The 3,682-nt window shown below is 42.5% G+C and overlaps 1 protein-coding gene across 1 annotated transcript in view; it reads right to left on the bottom strand.

The window, feature by feature from the left end:
- The window catches only part of BRF1 (BRF1, RNA polymerase III transcription initiation factor 90 kDa subunit), a 295,119-nt gene that overhangs the window by 62,366 nt on the left and 229,071 nt on the right, over nt 1-3,682 (bottom strand). The window contains exon 13 of the mRNA XM_018556478.1: nt 67-148. Within this exon, the coding sequence (XP_018411980.1) occupies nt 67-148 (82 nt within the window). The remainder of the gene's footprint in view (nt 1-66; nt 149-3,682) is intronic.

Below are 3,682 nucleotides of genomic sequence, written 5' to 3'. Positions count from 1 at the left end.
TATATACTGGATGCTTTCATTCCACATGACACGTCTGCAAGAGTCGTGTGTACCCGTGTCACTCACCCTTCTGTTCCCGCAGGTACTCTGCATTCTCCCTCATCCACAGTTCTGTCTTGATCTCAGATTCTTTCTCATTGAGAATATACTGAGGAGAGAAAAGACAAAGTAAGCCCACCCATGTCATTCATCAAACCAGGGTGATCTGACATCTGTTAGCAGGGAGTCAGATCTGCCACCCCTGCTTTGGGCATAATTTATTATGGCTGAGCTACATGGCAACTGTAATAGACCAGCGGTTTCTTTTTTTAGGAAAACGCAGCTGTAAGGTACAGTCAAAACCATTCACGTCCAGTGGCTTCTGAGGACCATTCCAAAAAGATGAAAAGAAAGAGAAACTACTTCAAGGGCACTCACAAAGGGGCCCCCCACCAAGGGCAGAAAGGGCTTGTGTAGCCAGAACCGCTTTCCTCCCCATACACGTCAATGGAAGTGTAAAAGCAGCTTAGGAGAAAGTCAACCATAGGTCAAGACCAAGCCAGAAACACCAATGAAGGAACGCCGAAACATCTCAATTTTATCTGAATTCCAAAGTGAATGCACCTGAAAGCATGTTGCGTATGCCCATTTACACAGATGATTTCTGACCATGCTCTATGTATGTTGAAGTTCCTTAGGATATTTAAAGTAGCAAGGTGAACAATGAGCAGGGGCGTTAGGGAAAGGGGGAAAACAGACCCACATGCACAATAGCGCCAGTGCAATTCTTGAACGTTTGACAGGTCGGCCGACATGTACATCTATTGGGTAGAACCTACTGGAGTCCCCACAGAGAAGTACCCACAAAGATATTTCATCTTTGTTCAGTAAGTCAAATAAATCACCTAAACATTTCCCAAACTGTCTGAACAAACACTAACCTCTAGCACAGACCCGCTGAGTCAGGTTAATACAGGAATACGTTTGGAAACATTTCAAATCGTATGAAAAACTGTTTTAGGGAACAAGTGCCTCCAGACACTTTCTAAGATCTAAAGATGCCCAAAGACTGTCAGCAATCCTCTTGTTCCTTAACCCTTGGTGTGGCTAACCACCACTTCTTTTTGTATTTAATTGCAACTCACAAGCTAACAAAGGTTGGCAAGCATTTGACTAGATGATATGATGGGAAGCTGCAGGATTGGGTAATTAGGTTAGCAACAATAACACTGACACTGCAGTATCCTGTGAACCTGCCACCCATTCATTGTATTGTGCTGAAGACTTCAGGTCCTGTAGATGTTAAATAAACAGCAGCTTGGTGTGACTAAGTCATCGGTCCAGTACTAGGTAGTGTCAAGTGAAGAAGAGCAGTGCAGAGTGATACTGCACAAGCCATATGGGTGGTCCTTACCAATCACTCAATGGGATCACAGTTCAGTTTAACACGCCAGTGATAGGAAGCTAGATCCACATTGTAGTTACATTCCCCATTACTATGCAATCGCACCCCCCCCCTCCCCCCACATTAACAGAAAGCCAGGGCACATTACTGTAAGCTCCAAAATGTCCAGCATAGGTATACGTACACCACCAAAGAAGATGCTTTCTAGCACTAGGTCTATTTTCTTCCCATTAAACTTTTTTTTTATATGAAAAAACTTTATTCAGAATACCTGTTCCTTTACATGTACACTTTCTGTGACCAGGCACAGCCAGTAAAATGGCTGGAGATGTAACTGTTATCATTTGACATTGATCACCTAAAGCTGGCCATACTCCTGATAACTTGCGGGCTGAACAGAAGAAATTGATGTGATTCCTCCATCAACACAAACAGCGTGTGGATCAAGGAATCGCCGATGTTTGCACTGTATTCTAAAAGGTGCCACCTGTCAGAATACCTGATCAGAGCGGGCAGCTCATTGGCTACCGGTTCTGATCGCACAAAGATTTTCCAGCCGGCTCCTTCGATCAGCTGATCGAGGAATGCCAGCTGACGGCCCCACACACTGCAAATTTCAGCCGGTACATTAAAAACCGTCCGAAATTTGGCCAGTAGATGGGCATTTTAACACAGCAGGGATGTCTAAGCATTGTCCCCCTTACAGCAAAGAAAAGAAAAAGACGAACTGTAGATGATTAAGGGGAAAGAAAAAATATGATGTTTCTGACTTGACTTGTGCCAGCTATGAAGGCACAAAATACCAATTTGTATCATGGGTTTACAGTATACCTTGTATCAGAGGTTTACAGTATATTCTTGCATTAACTAAGGCTTAGGGAAACCAATGACATGAACAAGTGTTGCAACATCAAACCACCTGCATTTACAGGCACTATTCAATCAAATTAAATGTCTGGGCAAAAGAAAAAAAAAACATATGCAGTACTCTTCTGCAATACAGCCACATTTCACCATGATTATTCCCTTTAAAAATGCTGCAAGTGCAGAAAACTACCTGTTGACCAGCCAGAAATTCACTCAGCTCCTAAATTCCTGTCAGACTTGACCAAGATCTCCTCTGCTGGACTACAGAACTCTTCTTTATTGTGTTATGGAGATGAGGAAATGGGAGGCGTTCTGTGGTTCATCTGAGAGAACTAGACAAGGCTGTTAACACTGCTTGGTGTATCAGTAAGGAAGAGGCAGCATATTGTCATCTCATTACACGACTGGATTTTTGGCAGATCAACAGATATTTTTCTGTCTATGCAGCATTTTTAAAAAGACAAAACATAGGAAATGTACGTGTAATGTAGAGATATACTGAACATGTTTTTATTTTGATTTTAAGTGACACTAAACTCAGGGAACCTAAATACATTAAGATGTAACTCCTAACTATTAACACAAATTTATTTTATATGTGCATCACACAGCTGCAGGTCCTCACATCATCTCTGAATTGGTGCTGACACTGTCCTTCCTTCTGGAGGGTGACTACTTTTGTTCCCCATGGTCCCTGTGTGTGCTGTAAAGTAGTCGCCACTCCAAGATCGCTGACGTTATAGACTACAGTCTCATGTTTAGTTTACTAATTTGTATTGAAGGTATAGTCCATCCCGGGAGTGAGCTTGAAGCGGTGGCTACCTTACAACACACACAGGGACCATGGCAAAAAAAAGTAGCCACCCTCCAGAAGGAAGGACAGTGTCAGCACCAATTCAGATTTGAGGATCTACAGCCGAGTGATGCACAAACAAGGTACATTTTTGTTAATAGTTAAGGTACTTGAATGCATTTTTAAGATGTAACTCCTGAGTTCAGTGTCACTTTAAGCATTTTGGGAAAACTTTGCCAAATGCTAACATGTCCAGTAATTTGGCTGAAAACCACCTATTGCCTCCATGTGTCTGGGGGTTTATCACACCACCTGTGAACTCCCACATACCCTCTTTACAGGCCTTACACACTAAAAATGTAACACTCAGCATTATTGTTGTCTGATATCTCAGGGACTCAAGTAGCTAGATTGTCTCTCTTGAGTTTCCAGTTACATCATCCACAATACAAAATATAGGTGACAACAGGGAGTGAGAGACCCCTCATAATGACTGTAACAGATACAGCTCACAAAGCCGGGATCTCAGGTGAAGAGTCCTTGCCATGGAAGTCTCTGAGTAGAGCTGCAACAACTAATCAACTAAATCGATAATAATAGTTTATGAGAATAAGTTGACAATAGTTGGGGGCGGGGGG

This window comes from Nanorana parkeri, unplaced genomic scaffold (assembly GCF_000935625.1).
Source record: "Nanorana parkeri isolate BGI_ZX_2015 unplaced genomic scaffold, ASM93562v1 scaffold12, whole genome shotgun sequence".
Taxonomy (NCBI): domain Eukaryota; kingdom Metazoa; phylum Chordata; class Amphibia; order Anura; family Dicroglossidae; genus Nanorana; species Nanorana parkeri.
Note: the sequence above shows the minus strand (reverse complement) of the source record. Positions and strands in the feature narration are given on the sequence as shown.